A 20,452-nucleotide genomic window follows, 5' to 3' on the forward strand; every position below is an offset into this window, starting at 1 on the left:
AAGCAACCTGGAAATAAGGAGAAACTTCCTAACAGCGAGGACAATTAACCAGTGGAACGGCTCGCCACCAGAAGTGGTGAATGCTCCAACACTGGAAGTTTTTAAGAAGAGACTGGACAGCCATCTGTCTGAAATGGCCGAGGGTCTCCTGCCTGAGCAGGGGGTGGGACTAGAGGACTTCCAAAACTTTCAAAATGATAGCAGTCTTCCAATATTTGAGGGGCTGCCCCAAAGAAGAGGGGGTCAAGCTATTCTCCAAAGCGCCCTGAAGGCAGGAGAAGAAGCAACGGATGGAAACTCATCAAGGAGAGAAGCAAGCTGGAACTTCCTGACAGTGAGGACAATCAACCAGTGGAACACCCTGCCACCAGAAGTTGTGGGTGCTCCATCACTGGAGGCTTTTAAGAAGAGGTGGGACAGTCACTTGTCTGAAATGGCCGAGGGTCTCCTGCTTGAGCAGGGGGTGGGACTGGAAGGTCCCTCCCAGCTCTGCTATTCCGTTATTCTGTTACGTCTTCATTCCAATACTCAGAGTTGTCTCCTTTCTGCCATAACCAGCCAGCAGAACCATTCCCTGCTGTGTGTGTTTTGACGATAGGCAAACCCCCTTTGCTCCACCTAAACCTCCCTCACGTTTGCCAAGATCCTGCTGACTCTCATGCTTCTTCAGGGTCTCCGAGGGAGAACCGCTCCTGCGTTATCAGTCTCTTATCTGAGCGGAGGCGCCTTTGCTCAGCCAAAGTATGAGAGACAAAGTGCAGAGCACGACATCTTGAGCGGTGGAGTTTCATGGCGCCCAACACAAGGACAAGTCGCCAGGTCCTCGGTTACTGGACCTTTCGGCTGTGATTTTGGAGACTGCTCAGAACAGGATGTTCCAATCCTGTCCTGGGCAGGGTCCAAACCCGTGGCCCAATGATGACCTTGGACACCTTGACCTCTTCTTTCTATACCGAGATGTTCCTGTCCCGGAACTGAAAGAAGAGGTTAGATACATCGGGGGCTTGCTTCCAAAACTGTTCGTCGTCTTCTTGGCAGGAGCCTTCTCGCTCTGCCAGAAGACAAATAAGTCGGGCTCGTTTCTCTCCAGAGTCCTCCAACTTCCCTTTTTTCCATCGAGAAGCTTGTTCTCTTTTCCCAGCTACGGAAGGCGGATGTTGGTGCCTGCAGCTTAGCTCCTGGGAGCCCTCTGAGGGATTGCTCCTTCTCCAGTGCTCAGGACCAGGGCTCGGCCTGCACTGCTGAAGGAAGATTTTTCTGCAAAACTTTGGCCAGACACCAGAGCAGAGAAGGCGGGCTCCTTGGCGCTCTCTGAGCTGGGCGGTTTTCTTGCAGACGTTTCACGACCCAACTAGGGAACACCATCAGTGGTGGGAGGGAGGAGGAGGAGGAGGAGGAGGAGGAGGAGGAGGAGGAGGAGGAGGAGGAGGAGGAGGAAAACTTTGAGGTCCTTGGCGCTCTCTGAGCTGGACGGTTTGCTTGCAGACGTTTCACGACCCAACTAGGGAACCTCATGAGTGCTAGAAGAGGGGGGGGGGGTTTACGGAGAGGAGGAGGAGAAGACAAAAGAGAAGAGGAGGAGCAAGAGGATAACTGGGGTCTTTGATGGTTTCTGGGCGTGGTGGTTTTGTTGCAGACGTTTCATGACCCAACTAGGTAGCATCATCACTGTTAGAAGGAAGGGGTGGGGGGTGTCTGCTGTCTGTTTATTTACAGTGATTTGCCCTGTCAGATTAATGGGGGTGGACTTGGTGGTTCAACATCCAGCTAAGCAGAGATTAAAACCAAGATTAATAAATAGACCGATGATCGAACAGTGAACAATAGCCAACCAAGGAACTACCAACTCAGACAAACAATGGCATAGTAAACAATAACCTAATCAAGGAGCCAGCAAAAATATTCCCATCAATGCTGACAAGGCAAGCCATGAGTATATAAACACAGAGTAAACCCCACTCCCTTCTAGCACTGATGATGTTACCTAGTTGGGCCATGAAACGTCTGCAAGTAACCACCCAGCTGAGACAGCACCAAGGACCCCACACTCTTCCTCCTCCTCCTCTCCAGAACCCCCACTCCCTTCTAACACTGATGAGGTTCCCTAGTTGGGTGATGAAACGTCTGCAAGAAAACCTCCCAGCTCAGAGAGCACGAAGCCCCCGCCACCCATGTCAGCATCAGAAATGGAATAGATTGGATCAGGGTTTCTCAGCCTTGGCAACTTGAAGAGAGGTGGACGTCGATTCCCACATGGTTGGGCAACCGATTAAGTTGGGACATTTTATAAAGCATAAGGTGTCCTAACCCATCAAAGTAGCATTAAATGGGGGTATCCCGGCTGTCTTTCTCCCTGTCACCGTGGAAAGTTAAAGGAAGCTCTTTGGCCATCCTTGTTAGATAGCAATATTAAAAATAAAAATAAAAATCCTGGGCGCTTGACTTCACGCAGCTGGATATGAACTTTTTCCAGTGGAAGAGCTTCCCTCCCCAGAAATCGTGGGCGCTCCATCCCTGGAGATTTTAAAGAAGAGACTGGACATCCACCTGTCTGAGATGGTATAGGTTCTCCTGCTTGAGCAGGGGGCTGGACTAGAAGACCTCCGAGGTCCCTTCCAGCTCTATTCGGTGAATGCTCCATCACTGGAGGTTTTCAAGAAGAGACTGGACAGCCATTTGTCTGAAACGTTATAGGGTTTCCTGCCTGAGCAGGGGGTTGGACTAGATGACCTCCGAGGTCCCTTCCAACTTTATTATTATTATTATTATTATAAATGAAATGCCTGCGAGGTTTCCTTTTATGCTGTTAGAATAAATGAGATTGCCTTTGTTTCTAGTACGAAAAGCTCCGCTTTTGCAATTGTGTTTTCGACTTGCGTTTGTCTAACTACCCCTCACTAATCGAACATTTTAATTTGTAGCTTGCGGGTGGCATGACCAGCTCGGCTTTAATTAACACGCAAACCTCTCGGCCCCATCTCCATGTATGTATGTATGTATGGCATCCTCTCTCACCCAATTGCTCAATTAGGTTTGCTTGACTTTTGTCTTCCAAGCTCATCTGCAGAAAATTTTATTGTTTTCAGAAAGGTTGCTATGAATTGCCAGTGGGTAAAGCTGACTTAAAACCTTCTCCCCACCACACAGAAAGACAAGACAGCCCCAATGTAATGTTTGCATCGGTCAAATCTCTCCCAGCTTTGATGGAAAAGGATGGTGGGCAGAAAGACACCGCTGGGTGTCCCAGTTCTGGGGCTCCCAAGGGTCTGCGTCCTTTCCCTTAACATCCAGAGCCAACAATGAAGGTTACTTGGGAAGGCCCAGCCATGGTTTCTGCATACTTCTCGTCCCAGAATCTTGATCAACATCTGCAGAACCAAAATGGATGGCAGACCTTCCAGAAGGGACAACTTATTCGGATGGACCCAGGCTAACCACAGTTCATTTAATGCAGGGGCCTTCAAACTTCGCCCTTTGATGACTTGTGGACTTCAACTCCCAGAATTCCTCAGCCAGGCACGCTGGCTGAGGAATTCTGGGAGTTGAAGTCTACAAGCAGGGGTCTCCGAACTTGGCCCTTGGATGACTTGTGGACTTCAACTCCCAGAATTCCTCAGCCAGGCATGCTGGCTGAGGAATTCTGGGAGTTGAAGTTGACAAGTCATCCAAAAACCTCCAGTTTTTAAGAGCACCTACAGCTTCTGGTGGCAAGTCGTTCCACTGGTTAATTGTCTTCACTGTCAGGAAGTTTCTCCTGAGTTCTAGGCTGCTTCTCTCCTTGATTGGTTTCCATCCGATGCTCCTTGTGGTGCTTTTGAAAATACGTTGACCCCCCCCTCCTCTTCTTTGTGGCTGCCCCTCAAATACTGGAAGACTGCTATCATGTCACTCCTACTGACATGATAATTGACATAATAGCTTGAGGTGAGTGACATGCAAAGAAGAACTAAGCCGATTAAAGGCCTGCAGAGAAAAACATATGAAGAACGGTTGCAGGAATTGGGTTTTGCTAGTCTAGAAGGACCACGGGCGACACGATAGCAGTCTTCCAATATTTGAGGGGCTGCCACAAAGAAGAGGGGGTCAACTTATTCTCCAAAGCACCTGAAGGAAGGGCCAGAAACAAGGGATGCAAATTAATCAAGGCGAGAAGCAACCTGGAATTAAGGAGCAACTTCTCAACAGCGAGAACAATTAACCAGTGGAACAGCTTGCCACTAGAAGCTGTGGGCGCTCCGTCACTGGAGGTTTTTAAGAAGAGACTGGACAGACCCTTGTCTGAAATTTATTTATGTATTTATTTTATTTATTTTATTGCATTTATATACCGCCCTTTCCCTGAGGACTCAGGGCAGTTTACAGGGAGTTAAAAATCATCCATACAAAAGTTAAAAACCAATTTAAAAAATATTAAATCAACCCTGTACTATTAAAAACCCCAATTAAAATAAATTTCTCCTCAGCCTGAGTTTCAATGTGGAGAAAAGCAAGGTCTTACATTTAGGCAGGAAAAAAATCAAAAGTACAAAGGCAGATCAGGTGAGACCTGGCTTAAAAATAGCAACCGTGAGAGGGACCTTGCGGTCCTAGTGGACCATCGCTTGTCCATGAGCCAGCCGTGTCCAGCCGCCGCCGCCAAAAAAGCGGATACAATCCTGGGCTGTATAAACGGAGGCATGGAATCCAGATCATGCGAAGTATTAGTACCGCTGTATAAAAATCCTAGTAAGACCACACCTGGGATACTGCAGCCAATTTTGGTCACCATATCACAAAAAAGATGTGGAGAGTTTAGAAAAAAAATCAGAGAAGAGCAACTAAGATGATCAAAGGCCTGGAGACTAAAAGGTACGAAGAACGGCTGCGGGACTTGGGTCTGGCTAGCCTAAAGAAAAGAAGAAATAGGGGAGAGATGATAGCAGAGTTCCAGTATTTGAGGGGCTGCCCCAAAGAAGAGGGAGTCAAGCTATTCTCCAAAGCGCCTGAGGGCAGGACGAGAAACAAGGGTTGGAAACTCGTCAAGGAGAGAAGCAACCTGGAATTAAGGAGAAACTTCCTGACTGTGAGGACAATTCACCAGTGGAACAGAAGTTGCCTCCAGAAGTTGTGGGTGCTCCGTCACTGGAGGTTTTTGAAGAAGAGACTAGACAGTCACCTGTCTGAGATGGTATAGGTTCTCCTGCTTGAGCAGCGGGCTGGACTAGAAGACCTCCAAGGTCTCTTCTCTTCTCTTCTCTTCCTCTTCCTCTTCCTCTTCCTCTTCCTCTTCCTCTTCCTCTTCCTCTTCCTCTTCTCTTCTCTTCTCTTCCCTTCCCTTCCCTTCCCTTCCATACTCTACTCTACTCTACTCTACTCTACTCTACTCTACTCTACTCTACTCTACTCTACTCTACTCTACTCTACTCTACTCCACTCCACTCCACTCCACTCCACTCCACTCTATTTCTATTAAATGGTAGAGGGTCTCCTGCTTGAGCAAGGGGCTGGACTAGAAGACCTCCAAGGTCTCTTCTCTTCTCTTCTCTTCCTCTTCCTCTTCCTCTTCCTCTTCCTCTTCCTCTTCTCTTCTCTTCTCTTCTCTTCTCTTCTCTTCTCTTCTCTTCTCTTCTCTTCTCTTCTCTTCTCTTCTCTTCCCTTCCCTTCCCTTCCCTTCCATACTCTACTCTACTCTACTCTACTCTACTCTACTCTACTCCACTCCACTCCACTCCACTCCACTCCATTTCTATTAAATGGTAGAGGGTCTCCTGCTTGAGCAAGGGGCTGGACTAGAAGACCTCCAAGGTCTCTTCTCTTCTCTTCTCTTCTCTTCTCTTCCTCTTCCTCTTCCTCTTCTTCTTCCTCTTCCTCTTCTCTTCTCTTCTCTTCTCTTCTCTTCTCTTCTCTTCTCTTCTCTTCTCTTCTCTTCTCTTCTCTTCCCTTCCCTTCCATACTCTACTCTACTCTACTCTACTCTACTCTACTCTACTCCACTCCACTCCACTCCACTCCACTCCATTTCTATTAAATGGTAGAGGGTCTCCCTCTTCCCTTCCCTTCCCTTCCCTTCCCTTCCCTTCCCTTCCCTTCCGTTCCATACTCCACTCCACTCCACTCCACTCCACTCCATTCTATTTCTATTAAATGGTAGAGGGTCTCCTGCTTGAGCAAGGGGCTGGACTAGAAGACCTCCAAGGTCCCTTCCCGCGCTATCCTGATTGCGATCTCACCTGCTTTGAGCCTGGGTTGGAGACCGCAGCCACTCTTAGACGTTGACAGCCTGCTCAGCTACCTCCTTCTTGCCTTTTATCCCAGGAAATGTGGTTCCATTTAGCCAGAGAGAGTAGTTGCCAACTCCCAGCAGCAAACGTGCAGGTCATTCATGTAGAAGAAGGCAGCAGAAGGCTCCACGGTTAGCAGTGAGCTCCTTCTCATGTGTCCTGTGGGGGGAACCCAGCACAAATGTCATTAAAGGCAATAAACCCTGAAAGAGCTGTTGACATCTAGTTAGGGGGGGGTCTGCAACGGATGCTTAGCTTGGAACCAACAATGTTGGGTGTTTGCACAGAGAAAGCAGAGTTGCTGGCTGTGGGTGGCCGTGGGAGGCTGACAGCTGCCACGGAAAATTTTGGTTAGAATAGAATAGAAGCTGGAAGGGACCTTGGAGGTCTTCTAGTCCAGCCCCCTGCTCAGGCAGGAGACCCTCTAGCATTTAATAGAATGGAATGGAAGAGAAGAGAAGAGAAGCTGGAAGGGACCTTGGAGGTCTTCTAGTCCAGCCCTTCGCTTAAGCAGGAGAACCTATACCATCTCAGACAAGGGACTGTCCAGCCTCTTCTTAAAAACCTCCAGTGACGGAGCGCCCACGATTTCTGGAGGCAACTTCTGTTCCACTGGTGAATTGTCCTCACTGTCAGGAAGTTTCTCCTTAATTCCAGGTTGCTTCTCTCCTTGATCAGTTTCCAACCGTTGTTTCTCGCCCTGCCCTCTGGTGTTTTGGTGAACAACGTGACCCCCCCCCTCTTCTTTGTGGCAGCCCCTCAAATACTGGAATACGGCTATCGTGTCACCCCTATTTCTTCTCTTCTTTAGACCGGCCAAACCCAAGTCCCGCAGCCGTTCTTCGTATGTTTTAGTCTCCAGGCCTTGGATCATCTTAGTTGCTCTTCTCTGAATTTTTTCCAGACTTTAGACATCTTTTTTGTGATGTGGTGACCAAAATTGGCTGCAGTATTCCAGGTGTGGCCTCACTAGGCTTTTATAAGCAGTACTAATACTTCATTAAATATTTAGGATTGGGTTGATGGCTCACAATTGAAGCCTGGGGTTGGGGCACATGGCCTTGAGGAATTGGGGTGCAATCTGGATGTGGGCCCTATGCTTTGCGAAGAAACAGGCCCTGGTTTCTTGTCCGGGATAGTATGAGGTCTCTTGCCTTGGGAAGGGGGTTGGACTAGATGACCTCCAATGTCCCTTCCAGCCCTAGCATTCTATGGTCTGACTACAGCCTCTGAGCGTCTTACTCCATGGAGCTGGGCCTTTGGGGGGGCCTCACACCAAAGGATCGTAACCCAGCCTGGCGCTTATTGTGTACAAGGAGCCCATCGGCTTATGACCACTGTGGAGCTCAAAGGTTCAGTTGCTAAGTGAGACAGTTGTTAAGTGAGGTTTGCCCCCCATTTTACGACCTTTCTTGCTGCAGTTGCTAAGTGGATCACTGCAGTTCTTAAGTTAGTAGCATGGTTGTTAAGTGAATCTGGGTTGCCAGAAGGTCGCAAGAGGGGATCACATGACCCCTGGGCACTGCGGCCGTCATAAGTATGAATCAATGGCCAAGTGTCTGAATTTTGATCATGCGAGATGGTCCTTAGTCAGGGGTCTTCAAACTTGGCCACTTTAAGACTGGTGGACTTCAACTCCCAGAATTCCTCAGCCAGCCCAACCAGCCCTGCGGGCTGGCTGAGGAATTCTGGGAGTTGAAGACCACAAGTCATAAAAGGGCCAAGTTTGAAGATCCCTGGGTTCAGGAGTCTTTACCTGAGGGGCTTGGGAGGTATGGACACCTGTGAGAGGTGTCCCAAAGCTGTGTTTCCAGAAGTCAACCGGACTTTCTTGGTTTCCCCCCCCTTGAAAACGTTTCGCTTCTCATCCAGGAAGCTTCTTCAGTTCTACCTCAGTTAGAACCTCAGCTAGAACTGAAGAAGCTTCTTGGATGAGAAGCGAAACGTTTTCAAGGAGGAAAAAAAAACCCTCCAGAAATTCCAGATGCCTTTTGGAAAAAGCACCTTTGGGCCATCCATGACCTGGACGGTGGAGAACCTCCCCGGACTGTGGGAGGTGCAGACACATGGCCACCTGGACTCCAGGTGAGAGGAAGGCCAGGTCGTTGGGGCCAGTGGGAAGAGGCAGCCCAGCCAAGGACAGCTTCTTAGCTCAGCATGCTGATGAGAACCGGCTTCAGAGCTGAGAGGCAGCCAGAAGCAGCCACGGCTGCTGTGGTCAGATGTCAGGGTTGGAGATAAGAATGGCGGAATTGGAAGAGGTGGCCGGAGGGGAAGGTGGAGACACCTACGGCCGGGGAGGTGCAGAGATTCCTCTTGGTTAGCCAACCAGAAAAACAGAACTTCCGCTTGAAAATCAAAACAAGGAAAATAGGAGGAAGACCAAAGAGGAGGGCCTTTGCAGCTGAGGGTTGAACGGTGGGCTCCTTGGGGCTCTCTCAGCTGGGGGGGGGGGGTTCCTTGCAGACGTTTCACAACCCAACTAGATAGTATTATCAGAGCTAGAAGGGAGGAGGAGGAGGTGGTGGAGGAGGACTGTGGGGTCCTGGGTGCTCTCTGAGCTGTGTGGTTTCCATGCAGACATTTCATGACTCAACTAGGGAACAGCATCAGTGCTAGAAAGGAGCCAGGTTGGAGGAGGAGGAGGAGGAGGAGGAGGAGGAGGAGGAGGAGGAGGAGGAGGAGGAGGAGGAGGAGGAAAAAGACTGTGGGGTCCTTGGTGCTCTCTGAGCTGGGTGGTTTCCATGCAGACATTTCATGACCCAACTAGGGAACAGCATCAGTGCTAGAAGTGAGCGGTGAGTGAGGAGGAGGAGGAGGAGGAGGAGGACTGTGGGGTCCTGGGTGCCCTCTGAACTTGGTTTTCTTGCAGACATTTCATGACCCAACTAAGTAACATCATGAGTGCTAGTAAGGTTTGCAGAAAGGAGGAGGAGGGGGAGGAGGAGGACTGTGGGGTCCTTGGTGCTCTCTGAGCTGGGTGGTTTCCTTGCAGACATTTCATGACTCACCTAGGTAACAGCATCAGTGCTGGAAGGGAGTGGGGTTTTCGCTCTGTTTACGTACAGTGCCTCATTCTGCGTGTTTTATGAGGCGTTCCAGTGATGTTATGGGATGTTCCACAGGTGTTATGGGGTGTTCCAGTGGTGGTGGGATGCCCCAGTTAAATTCACAACTGGGATTTTCTGGTGAGGCTTCCTGACCCCTTAAGGATGAGATGATCGGCTGGGTTTTGGCTCGGTGCATTGTGTGAAGGCAGCTCCCTAACATTTGTAAACCGTGATTTAGAAGCCAACATAGGTTCAACCAGGTGGGGCTGGCTTAATAAGCCTGGTTTGTTTTGATACCTGAAGCTCCCTTCAACCGCCCCCCCTCCCCCCAATTGTATCAAGTGGAATGCCTTTCCCAGTGAACTGGAAAGAAGTGGGAAGCGAGGAGGAACCATCATCCACCTCGGGAGATGTGGGAGGGGGCTTCCTCTGCGCTGAAGATTCCAAGGTTTTTCCCTGGCGGCCCCTGCCGGGCCTTCTGCTGTCTCTAATACAAATAAGCCATTAAGCAACAAGTTAGCACGAGAAACCTGAGCCAGAACTCATGCAAGCCGAAATCTGTAAACTATTTGGAGTAATTGGCTATTTGCTGCGCTTGCTAGTCTCCGATCTGAGCGGATATTTCATGGCCTCTCAGGTTACTGTTCCCTGGAAGAGCCACCGGGATCGAGTGTCTCCAGCTGAAGCTGGATAGTTGATACCCAGGGCTGAGAATGGTATGGCGGCTTGACATTCCTGCGGTCGCCTCCCATGGATGTAACCGCACCAGGGCTCCCTGTGTGGGGTTGAGCTGCCAAGGCCAGGCTCCCGAACCACCGAGGGATCCTCCTACCAAGCCCTCGGCTGAATGGGACGGATGGGAGATGTTTGACGAGGCCACCTCCACCAAGATGTTTCTCCAAGAGCTGAAAGGCATCAACGCTGGTTCTTGGCTCGTCCTACCACTAGCCTGGACTAGAAGACCTCCAAGGTCCCTTCCAACTCTGCTATTCTGTCCCAGTCATCTTGACCACCCACGGTGGACCGATCTGGGGGGGCAAGGAGGCGTCATGGCAGTTGGGTTGGATTCCTGATGATAGGATGGACTACCTTGGATCTGTCCCCAGGAGAAACGTGCACAGCTTCCAAAGACGTGCCAGTCCTCTCTTTGAACCCATCCTCCACCTGACCTGTTGTTTCCTCAACTTTAGCAAGCATGACTGAGTTTTCCTGGTCTAACAGCCATTGCCTGGAGCTGCCCCTGGCACAGTTGCTGTGAAATATTAACCAGCTTCCCTTTGAGCCCCGAATCTTCCCCCTCTTCGTAGTGGGAGGGCTCTTAGCTTCCATCCAGTCTGGTTTCATGGTTGGTTTAGGGGTAGGCCACCTTGGCTCTTTTATGACTGGTGGACTTCAACTCCCAGAATTCCTCAGGCAGCATGGGGGAACTATGGCCCCTTCATGACTCGTGGACTTCAACTCCCAGAATTCCTCAGCCAGCATGGCTCAGCTTGGAAACCTCTCCCTTTCCCCTCAGCGTGGCTGGCTCAGGAATTCTGGGAATTGAAGTCTACGACTCATAAAAGGGCCAAGTTTGAAGACCCCTGGTTTAGTGTATAGGCCAGGAGCAAGCAACCTTGGCTCTTTTATGACTTGTGGACTTCAACTCCCAGAATTCCTGAGCCGGCCTGGCTCAGCTTGGAAACCTCTCCCTTTCCCCTCAGCGTGGCTGGCTCAGGAATTCTGGGAGTTGAAGTCCACGAGTCATAAAAGAGCCAAGGCTGCCCAGCCCTGATTTATGGAGTGGGGTGGTCTGGATGTCCCTCCGTCAAGTTGGATCTCTTGAGGGACCATCAGCTCACACCTAAGGATACTAAGCCAGCATCTCCAAAAAGCTGCTGGTGGTCAGACTGTTTGTCAAAAGTGTCTGTGGGGGTCCTCAGGTTCCACCCAGTCGGTCTTCCCAGTCGAAGGGTGGGGTGGGCTGGTCTCAGAAAGCACCAAGGTCCCCACAGTCCTCCTCCTCCTCCTCCTCCTCCTCCTCTCTCCAAACCCCACTCCCTTCTAGCACTGATGATGTTACCTAGCTGGGTAATGAAACATCTGCAAGGAAACCACCAAGTTCAGAGACCACCAAGGACCCCATAGTCTTCTTCCTCCTCCTCCTCCTCCTCCTCCTCCTCCTCCTCCTCCTCTTCCTCCTCCTCCTCCTCCTCCCTTCTAGCTCTGATAATATTACCTAGTTGGGTCATGGAAAAAAAGACGTAAGATCACTTCTCACACAACCGTTGCAGCATTCCTGTGGCCACGCGATCAAAATTTGGACGCTTGGCAACTGGCTCGCATTTATGACGGTCGCAGCGTCCTGAGGTCACGTGATCCCCTTTTGGTGACTTCCTTGAGCAGCAAAGTCCAGGGGGAAGCCAGATTCCCTTCACAACTGAACAACTTCGGTGACACCCTTAAGAACGGTGGCAAGAACGGTCATGAAATGGCCCTAGGCTCGCTTAACGATGGTCTCCCCGAGCGGCAGAAAGCTTTGGGCTGCCTGTGCATTGCCAAGGCCGTCGTGTGGCACCTCGGGCTAAACCCGGGTTGCCAAACCGATGCCGATCAACGGCTTCGTAGCCTTGCTGGATCCACGGGGCTCGTTGTCCCGGTTGCGAGCATCCCGTCCTCCGTGTGGCTTTTCCATTCCGATGGAGACAGACTAGCCTTCTTTCCGTTTAACATTCCAGCTGCTTTTCCTGGCATTTTGCTTTTTTTAATTTTTTAGAAAAACACTCTCCCCCCCCCCCCCGCCCTTCCTCTCGGTAACCCGGTAACCCCCGTTCCAAAACTCAGCAGAAAGCTCTCGATACCCCAGGTAAATCATCAATTACAGAGAAAAAAAACGCTTTCTTGGTAATTTGGCACCTGCGGAATGTCAGAATGAAGCCATTTCGGTTGGAGAGGAGTTTTCCGGGTGAAAAATGGGAGACCTGGAGGGAAAAAAAATGTGTGTCATTTTTTTCTGGGAAGAAATGCGGGGTGGGCAAGGGGGGGGGTTCAGTGCACACAACCCCAAGGTGACTAGTAGGAAATTTGCAGGGCTGGCTTGCAGTCAAACTCTATAAAACCCAGAATTATGGCTTCTTGATGAGCTGAGCACGATGGAATTTGGTGGAGTTCTAAAATGAGTTATTATTTGCGGAGGAATGTTTCGGGAGATACAAATTGCCCCTTTGTGGTTTCAATCAATTTCAGAAGAGTTAGCTTTAAAAAGAAAAAAAAAGGCTTAAAAACGAAAAAGCCGACCGTAGTCTCCAAGAAAGCCTTGCTCTCTGCTGAGTTGGTCTCCAGGCCGGCTTGCTCACTGCCAACTTCTTCTGTGGAGTCCTTGGTGCTCTCTGAGCTTGGCTGTTTTCTTGGAGACATTCATGACCCCAACTAGGCAACATCATCAGTGCTAGAAAGGAGCCAGGTTGGAGGAGGAGGAGGAGGAGAGGAGGAGGAGGAGGAGGAGGAGGAGGAGGAGGAGGAGGAGGAGGAGGAGAGAGACAGTGGGGGTCCTTGGTGCTCTCTGAGCTGGGTGGTTTCCTTGCAGACATTTCATGACCCAATTAGGTAACATCATCAGTGCTAGAAAGGAGCCAGGTTGGAGGAGGGAGGAGGAGGAGGAGGAGGAAGATTGTGGGGTCCTTGGTGCTCTCTGAGCTGGGTGGTTTTCTTGAAGATGTTTCATGACCCAACTAGGAAACGTCAACGGTGCTAGAAGGGAGGGAGGCCTGCTCTCAATGTATATTCTAGTGGCTTGCCCTGTCAGTGTTGTAGGACAAGCAAGCCACTAGAATATACATTGAGAGCAGGCCTCCCTCCCTTCTAGCACCGTTGACGTTTCCTAGTTGGGTCATGAGACATCTGCAAGGGTCAAGGACCCCTCAGTCGTAGTCGTCGTCCTCCTCCTCCTCCTCCTGCTCCCTTCTAGCACTAAGATGTTACCTAGTTTGGGTTATGAAACGTCTGTAAGGAAACCACCCAGCTCAGAGAGCACCAAGGGCCCCTCATTTCAACCCTGAGCTACAAATATTCTCCTTTATTAGTCTTCTGACTCTCCCTTCACCTCTGCCTGGCCCTTAAACCGGAGATGCGCCATTAGATCTGGCCTGTTTGGGATGCCCAGCTAGTATTCTGCCAATGTAACGTCATCTGTCCCTCCTATAAAACCAGGGAATCTCACTGCCTCGTGTCTGAAGGCCAACCTGGATTGCCTCAGTATGATAGAGGCCGACTTCCATCATCCCCAGCCAGCACAGGCTCTGTGATGGAGTTATGGTGTTGGACATTTGAAACGTCTGGAAGGCACGGCTTGGGAAAGGCCAAGCCATGCTTGGAAGGTTGAAATGTGCCCTGTGCTGCAGAGCAGAAAGTCTTGGAGGGTCTCACGGTAATAAATTAGCTGCTGATGCTTTGTCTTCTTTGCAGGAAGAGGCATTCATTGACTGGTGGAGCAAATTCTACGCCTCCACAGGGGAGCGAGAGAAATGTGGCACCTATTTGGAGAAAGGCTTTGACACCCTGAAGGTAAAACCCTGGACAGCCTCTGCCTTTGCGGGGTGTGTGTGTGTCTGTGTGTGTCTGTGTGAGTGATGAAAGCCATTGCTTTTGAGATGCAATTGTCACCTCTGGAGTTCTTGCTAGGAATGTCTTGACCTCAGTCTAGGACAGGGGTGGGCCACCTTGGCTCTTTTATGACTGGTGGACTTCAACTCCCAGAATTCCTGGGCCAGCCATGCTGAGGGGAAAGGGAGAGGTTTCCAAGCTGAGCCATGCTGGCTCAGGGATTCTGGGAGTTGAAGTCCACGAGTCATAAAAGAGCCAAGGTGGCCTATTCCTGGCCTAGGCCTAGGCCGCTTTATGACTCGTGGACTTCAACTCCCAGAATTCCTGAGCCAGCCACACTGAGGGGAAAGGGAGAGGTTTCCAAGCTGAGCCATGCTGGCTCAGGAATTCTGGGAGTTGAAGTCCACCAGTCATAAAAGAGCCAAGGTGGCCTATCCCTGGCCTAGGCCGCTTTATGACTCGTGGACTTCAACTCCCAGAATTCCTGAGCCAGCCACGCTGAGGGGAAAGGAAGAGGTTTCCAAGCTGAGCCGTGTTGGCTCAGGAATTCTGGGAGTTGAAGTCCACGAGTCATAATAAAAGAGCCAAGGTTGCCTACCCCTGGGCTAGCAGAATGAAATGCTTGGGTGGGCCCTGCTGGCTCTAAATATTAAGATGTCTTGGACACCAACAGAGATCACTGGCCTTCAATTTTGGATCCAGCACCTGTAAGAAACCTACCCACCTCTGGCCGCTTTCCACTTTCTCTGCATTTTTTTCTCCTTTTTGGACACTGCTACATAGAGTTAATCAGTTCTGCTTAAATTATCTTCCTGGTGCGCCTCGGGATACTTTCCAGGGTGCCCTTGTATCTTGTGGGTGCAGCTCCTGGACATTGGGCTGCTCCAGCACCTTTGAGGACTGGAGCAAAATGTTAGACAAAGTTAGAGCTTTGGCTGATCCAGTTTTGATCCCTCTGTTCCTTCATTAAGGAAGGCTTGCACAAAAGCTCAGGTAAATGCTGGTCCAGGTAAATACTGAAGTGGATGCTGGACTTAATGTGACCGCCATATCCACTCTTGTTACATCCTCTCAGGAACCTTTTTGCGTATCTCTCAGTGACCTTCAAGAGCCAGTGTGCATTTTCCTGAAAAGGGCAACGGTGGAGAAACTGCCAGCTAGGCTGGAAGGAGAGGTTAGTCTTATACCTCTTGTGACTGTGTAAGGATTCTAAGCTAGGTCCTTGCTTGACTCCTCCTTCTAGCCTAGCGGTCAGGTTCCCAACAGCATTCAAGCCGGGAGATCTAGGGAAAGTTAGAAATTAGGCCAATGTCCTCCTCTTAGCTTTGCTCTAAATGGAAAGGGCTTTTGAGGGCCACCATCAACTGGTCGTCACCTTTCTTGAGAGAAGCGGGAAGATGGCAACAGACCAGAGGGGGCTTGCCTTTCCATGCCCATCCCTTCAAACATCTGAGAAGAAGAAGAAACAAAATGCTTTCCATCCCTTCTCTCCTTAGATCTACGAGACAGAGTTGGAGAACGTCGAAGACTTTGGAGGCCTTTCGGATTTCTGCCACACCTTTAAGTTGTCCCGTGGCAAAGCTCAGGATGACGGCGAAGACCCCACCATTGTTGGGGAATTCAAGGTTGGCCCATCTCCTTTTGGTTTGAATGTCCTAGTGGACCATCCCTTAAATAGGAGCCAGCTGTGTGCGGCAGCTGCCAAAAAAGACAATGCCATCCTAGGCTGCATTAACAGAGGGATAGAATCAAGATCAGGTGAAGGGTTAATACAAGGCCTTGGTAAGGCCACACTTGGAATACGGCATCCAGTTTTGGTCACCACAATGTAAAAAAGATGTTGAGACTCTAGAAAGAGAATAGAGTAGAGTAGAGTAGAGTAGAGTAGAGTAGAGTAGAGTAGAGTAGAGTAGAGTAGAATAGAATAGAATAGAATAGAATAGAATAGAATAGAATAGAATAGAATAGAATAGAATAGAATAGAATAGAATAGAATAATGATAAAGGGACGCGGTGGCTCAGTGGGTTAGGACGCTGAGCTTGTCTGCCGCGTAACAGAGTGAGCACCTGTTACTCGTCCCAGCTTCTGCCAACCTAGCAGTTTGAAAGCACGTAAAAATGCAAGTAGAAAAATAGGGGCCACTACGGTGGGAAGGGAACAGCGTTCCGTGCGCCTTTGGCGTCTAGTCATGCCGGCCACCTGACCACGGAGACGTCCTCGGACAAGCACTGGCTCTTCGGCTTTGAAACGGAGACGAGCACCGGCCCCTAGAGTCGGAAACGACTAGCACGCCTGTGCGGGGGAACCTTTACCTTTACCTAATGATAAGAATAAAATGTGGTGTGTAAATGAGAATTTGTTTAGTAAATAGACAATTGTGGAAGAATGTAGACAGTGGAGGAAGGTTTTCTGTTTTTTTTTTCTTTTTTAACATGAATGACGCTAGTTTTTTTTTTATCTTAGTTTTCTATATATATTTAATATTATTAAGGATTGGTTTATTTTATATAAGCTAGAGAGTGATGGATTTTAGAGTTTATAGTTGTTAGTATATGATTGTTTATGATTGTTTTTTTTAGATATATACCTTGTATTTAGCTCTGGGAAGTCAGGGGGGGGTAGGGGGGAGGGGGGGAAGTAGGGGGGAAGGAGGGTGGGAAAGGGGGGAGTTAGGGGGGGAGGGGGAGGGGGGAGGTAGGGGGGGAGGAGGGCAGGGGAAGGGGGGTTTTTTAAAGGAAAACTGTATTTTAAAACTTTTCAATAAAAAAAAAAAAGAATAAAATAGAATAGAGTAGAATAGAACAGAATAGAATAGAATAGAAGAATAGAATAGAATAGAATAGAATAGAATAGAATAGAATAGAATAATGAAATAATAAAATGAAGTAATAAAATGAAATGAAATGAAATAATAAAATGAAAATTATGCTGGAGATACTCTGTGATGGAAGGCTGCTCTTGTCGTAGCTGTACCAGAGGCAACCCCGGCATGCCTCAGGAGTCCCTCTGCAACATCTGGGCCACTCCTGACTCCAGCGTGGAACTGCCGGAGAGATGTCCAAGCAGTCGGTGTGGGTGGAAGACTCATGCCTTTCCTCCCCTTGCAGGGCTCTTTTAAGATCTACCCTCTGCCCGATGACCCCACGGTGCCGGTCCCTCCGCGCCAGTTCCACCAGCTTCCAGCCCGAGGCCCCCAGGAGTGTCTGGTGAGGGTTTACATCATCCGGGCCTTTGATCTGCAGCCAAAGGACTCCAATGGAAAAGTAAGCTCACGGATGGAGAACAGGGGTGGGGGTGGGGGGTGGCAGACTCTCCAGGAAGCAGAGTCACCCTCCAGGAGAGAAGCTTCGGGACACGTCAATGGTCTTGGCCAAACTTCTCCTCAATTCCCTGGAGAAGTCCTTGGCTTCTTGGTCCTGCTGGCAAGAAACGATGCTGTCCCCGTGGCTCAAGGCAGGTTGCTGCACTTCGTGTCTGCGGAGAGTCTCCAACCCTCCAGGACCCGTTTGTCCTCCCAAGGATGCTTTTTCCAAAAGGCAAATGGGTTCCCCCCCCTTTCTTTGAAAACGTTTAGCTTCTCGTCCAAGAAGCTTCTTCAGTTCTTCAAAGCTTAAGAACTGAAGCTTTCCTTGAAAGGTTTTCAAGGTGGGGGGGGGGAGAAAGAAACTCAGGAAAGTCCAGTTGACTTATGCCCTTTAGTTGAGGGGTGGGCCGTTCATATCATAGCACTGAGCCTGTGTGGCCTTTATCTTCCCGGGTAATCAGGTAGCTGATCTAAAGGTGGGGGGTGGGGAGAGCAGAGAGGGAGGCGGTGGGGAGGGTCTGTTTATTCTCAGTAGTAATGCAGGCCCCACCGGTTGTCAGCATGTGGCCTACATCAGAATAGATTTTATAGGTTCTCCTGCTTGAGCAGGGGGCTGGACTAGAAGACCTCCAAGATCCCTTCCAGCTTCTATTCTATTCTATTCTATTCTATTCTATTCTATTCTATTCTATTCTATTCTATTCTATTCTATTCTATTCTATTCTATTCTAATTCTATTCTATTCTATTCTATTCTATTCTATTCTATTCTATTCTATTCTATTCTATTCTATTCTATTCTATTCTATTCTATTCTATTCTATTCTATTCCATTCCATTCCATTCCATTCCATTCCATTCCATTCCATTCCATTCCATTCCATTCTATTCTATTCTATTCTATTCTATTCTATTCTATTCTATTCTATTCTATTCTTCAATGTAGGTTCAGGTATATAAAGTTTAAATGTGTCTATGGAGGAAATATTGAGGACACAGAAAGACATTCCTTAGTTGGGTGACTCCCAGGTGGGGTTGGACTACTACTCCCATAGGCCTCCACTGCCCCAGCCAACAGGAAGTTCAATGCATCCAGGGGCCACCAGGTTAGGAAGGAAAGTTCTAGGGCAGGGTTGTCCAACCTTGGCCACTTTATGACCTGTGGATTTCAATTCCCAGAATTCTGGCTGGAGAATTCTGGGTGTGGAAGTCAACAGGTCTTAAAGTGGCCAAGGTCGGACACTCTTGCATTAGACCAGGTTGGCAGGGAATTCTGGGAGTTGAAGTCCACAGGTCTTCAAGTGGCCAAGTTTGGACATCCTTCTTCTAGGGCTTTCCTCGAAGTTCCTCTTTAGTTGCTCAGTCCATTTGCAGGAACCAGTAGAGGCAGCATGGTGTAGTGGTGAAGGCACAGGAGAAGACCCAAGGGGTGACTTGGGGGTCCTCATTTATTCTCAAACCAGCCAATCTCATAAGCTGGTAGTCTGAACGCTGATGGTGGAGATATCTAAGGACCGTTTGACTTTGCTGGCCGTTTCCTGCCTCTTTCATGGAACTATCACAAAAAGTCCACCTTTACCTTCTCTCTTTCCTTCTCCCACCCAGTGCGACCCTTATGTGAAGATTTCTGCGGGGAAGAAGTCCCTTAATGACCAGGACAATTACATCCCCTGTACTCTGGAACCGGTCTTTGGAAAGTAAGTCTCCACGTAAGTCCCCGAGAGGGTGGGGTGAGGAAAGTAGCTGCTCCGGAAGGGAAGGGGACAACTTGTCACGGAGAATTCACCACGGACAACTCGCCGTGGGACAATTCAACAAATGCAAAAGCTAAATTAATTTCAACGGAGCCGATAATAATAAAAGGAAAGTCGGTCGGGAAATACAACACTTAATAACAATTTCAACCCAAACGTTGTCACCGATAATAAAAGTAAGTGAACGAAACGACAAACAGTGTTGAAACGTCCGCGGCCAGTTCTCCTAGCCCTGTTCCTGAAAATAGGGAGCCCAGTTAGACTTGAGTGCAGAATAGAACGCAGAATAAGGGACCTTGGAGGTCTTCTAGTCCAACCCCCCGCTCGGGCAGGAAACGCTGCACCATTTGGGGCAATGGATTGTACGATCTCTTTCTAAAGACCTCCCCTGTTGGAGCAGCCACAGCTTCCGAAGGCAAGTCGTTCCACGGGCTGATTGTCCTCACTGTCGGGAAGTTTCTCCTGAGTTCCAGGTTGCTTCTCTCCTTGATGAGTTTCCATCCATTGCTTCTTGTGAGTGAGTGAGTGAGTGGCTGTGTCTGTGATGGATATGAAAGATGTAAAAGATAACCCGGGTCTGGAAGGGTTAAGGCAGGGGTAGGCAGCCTCGGCTCTTTTATGACTGGTGGACTTCAACTCCCAGAATTCCTGAGCCAGCCATGCTGAGGGGAAGGGAGAGGTTTCCAAGCTGAGCCAGACTGACTCAGGAATTCTGGGAGTTGAAGTCCACCAGTCATAAAAGAGCCAAGGTTGCCTACCCCTGGCCTAGGCCTAGGCCACTTTATGACTCGTGGACTTCAACTCCCAGAATTCCTGTTCCAGCCACGCTGAGGGGAAAGGGAGAGGTTTCCAAGCTGAGCCAGGCTGGCTCAGGAATTCTGGGAGTTGAAGTCCACCAGTCATAAAAGAGCCAAGGTTGCCTACCCCTGGCCTAGGCCTAGGCCACTTTATGACTTGGAAACCTCTCCCTTTCCCCTCAGCATGGCTGGCTCAGGAATTCTGGGAGTTGAAGTCCACCAGTCATAAAGTGGCCTAGGCCTAGGCCAGGGGTAGGCAACCTTGGCTCTTTTATGACTGGTGGACTTCAACTCCCAGAATTCCTGAGCCAGCCTGGCTCAGCTTGGAAACCTCTCCCTTTCCCCTCAGCGTGGCTGGCTCAGGAATTCTGGGAGTTGAGGTCCACCAGTCATAAAAGAGCCGAGGTTTAAACCCCTGGTTTAAAGGAACTAGGTATATTTAGTCTAATGAAGAGAAGACTTAGGAGAGACAGGTTTTTTTCCAATCCTTGGGGGGCAACCACAAGGAAGAGGGTGTCCAATTGTTCTTCAATGCACCAGAAGGCAAGACAAGAAGCAACTGGGGTGGGGGTGGGGTGGGGGAGCTCATCCGAGGGTCTTTTAACCTAGAAGTAACGAGAAACTTCCAGGCAGTGAGAACAATTGATCAATGGAACAGTTTGCCTCTTGCGGTTGTGGGTGCTCCGTCACTGGAGGTTTTCAAGAA

At 49.4% G+C, this 20,452-nt stretch overlaps 1 protein-coding gene across 1 annotated transcript in view; it reads left to right on the plus strand.

Moving 5' to 3' along the window:
• Window positions 1-20,452, plus strand: part of DYSF (dysferlin) — a 113,365-nt gene that overhangs the window by 75,904 nt on the left and 17,009 nt on the right. The window contains exons 39-42 of the mRNA XM_083368049.1: window positions 13,754-13,852; window positions 15,388-15,516; window positions 17,000-17,155; window positions 18,801-18,892. Coding sequence (XP_083224175.1) covers window positions 13,754-13,852; window positions 15,388-15,516; window positions 17,000-17,155; window positions 18,801-18,892 — 476 coding nt within the window. The remainder of the gene's footprint in view (window positions 1-13,753; window positions 13,853-15,387; window positions 15,517-16,999; window positions 17,156-18,800; window positions 18,893-20,452) is intronic.

The sequence above is a fragment of the Vipera ursinii genome, assembly GCF_947247035.1.
Source record: "Vipera ursinii genome assembly, chromosome: 7".
Lineage (NCBI taxonomy): Eukaryota > Metazoa > Chordata > Lepidosauria > Squamata > Viperidae > Vipera > Vipera ursinii.